The sequence below is a fragment of the Limulus polyphemus genome, unplaced genomic scaffold (assembly GCF_000517525.1).
Source record: "Limulus polyphemus unplaced genomic scaffold, Limulus_polyphemus-2.1.2 Scaffold654, whole genome shotgun sequence".
Lineage (NCBI taxonomy): Eukaryota > Metazoa > Arthropoda > Merostomata > Xiphosura > Limulidae > Limulus > Limulus polyphemus.
In genome coordinates, this window is record NW_013666264.1 from 100,967 (window position 1) to 102,309 (window position 1,343).

Consider the following 1,343-nt stretch of genomic DNA (forward strand, 5'->3'; position numbering starts at 1 on the left):
ATATATATATATATATATATATATATATATATATCTGAAGGCATAGAGATTGTATATGTCTATAATTAATTAATTATATGTAAAATATTATAATACATAAAATTAATAATAATAACAGTAATTTTGCTGCTCAAAATTTCCATGGGCACGAAAAGAATTTTCCAAAAATTATCTACAATTTGGGCACATGCTCTCAAAAAGGTTTGCCAGCCCTGTTATACATCATGCCATATGAGATAATATAAAGATATTAGCATGTGAAAAAGGATCTCTCTGAACTATAGTTATTGTTTTACTAGGTGCTTAGTCAGTCTAGTCATGCCAATGTCAAGATTATGTATCCTCAGAGGTTCTTCCTCAGCACACTTCCTAAGCTCTTGGAGAGTTTTAATGAAGCACAACCAGGTATGTTTCCCTCATTCTTTGTTTGATTTAAAACCAATTATTTTCTACAAAAATAGCTGAGAATGAAATATCATACATTAAATCAGTTTTAATATGATAATAGTAAAGCATGCCAAACTGAGAAATTTCACTTACTACTTTTTGTGTTCTAAATTCAGTTGTGGGAGGTTTTCTCTTAACACGGTTTATACTCACATGGAAAAGTGCTCAAAAAATGGCTTCTCATGCTAATGTTTTGAAATAGTTCTTGAAAAACAGTGATATGTCTCCGGACTTACAACACTAGAACCCAGGTTTCGATACTCGTCGTGGGCAGAGCACAGATAGCCCATTGTGTAGCTTTGTGCTTAACCTCAAACAAACAATCAGTTCTTGAAAAATAAACTCTTTCTTAAACAATTGTCTTTCATCATATGTTTTAATTAATCAAATTCTTTCTGTACCATTGAAAGCTACAAATATAAAATCTAAAAAATGGAGAGTATAAAAGGCCAAAGGAAAATAATTTTTCTCCCTTATTGAATGATACCATATAACACCAATCTCTAGTTATTGCCAAAAGTAGCATCCCTCTTTTTTTCTTTGTAATGTTTTTGAAGATTTCAAAGTATTTTCTTCTCATTGAAATACCACAGAAGAATAAATTGTATATATGAATCTAAGTTTCAAAATGGACAGCAACTGCCTGTTGTAGAAACCTACAGTGTAGAAGGACGACGTTTCGAAAGTCTTCCGCCTTTTATCTTCAGGTCCTTGTAGAATTAAGAGCTTAAATCTTGTATACTATTAAAATATGGATTATTAGCTAAGAGTTTATACTATTCTAATTAGCATAACATAGACAAAACGTAGTTTAATAAAATTTTGAATGTAATACACTAAAACCTTATGTCATGTGCAGTAAAGGATACCCAGGGCAATAGGATTAAAGGAAGATC

The 1,343-nt window shown here is 30.8% G+C and overlaps 1 protein-coding gene across 4 annotated transcripts in view; it reads left to right on the plus strand.

The window, feature by feature from the left end:
• Window positions 1-1,343, plus strand: part of LOC106459728 (MMS19 nucleotide excision repair protein homolog) — a 94,001-nt gene that overhangs the window by 81,437 nt on the left and 11,221 nt on the right. For all 4 annotated transcript variants that reach the window (XM_013919383.2, XM_022386266.1, XM_022386267.1 and 1 more), the window contains exon 21: window positions 300-405. In XM_013919383.2, coding sequence (XP_013774837.2) covers window positions 300-405 — 106 coding nt within the window. The remainder of the gene's footprint in view (window positions 1-299; window positions 406-1,343) is intronic.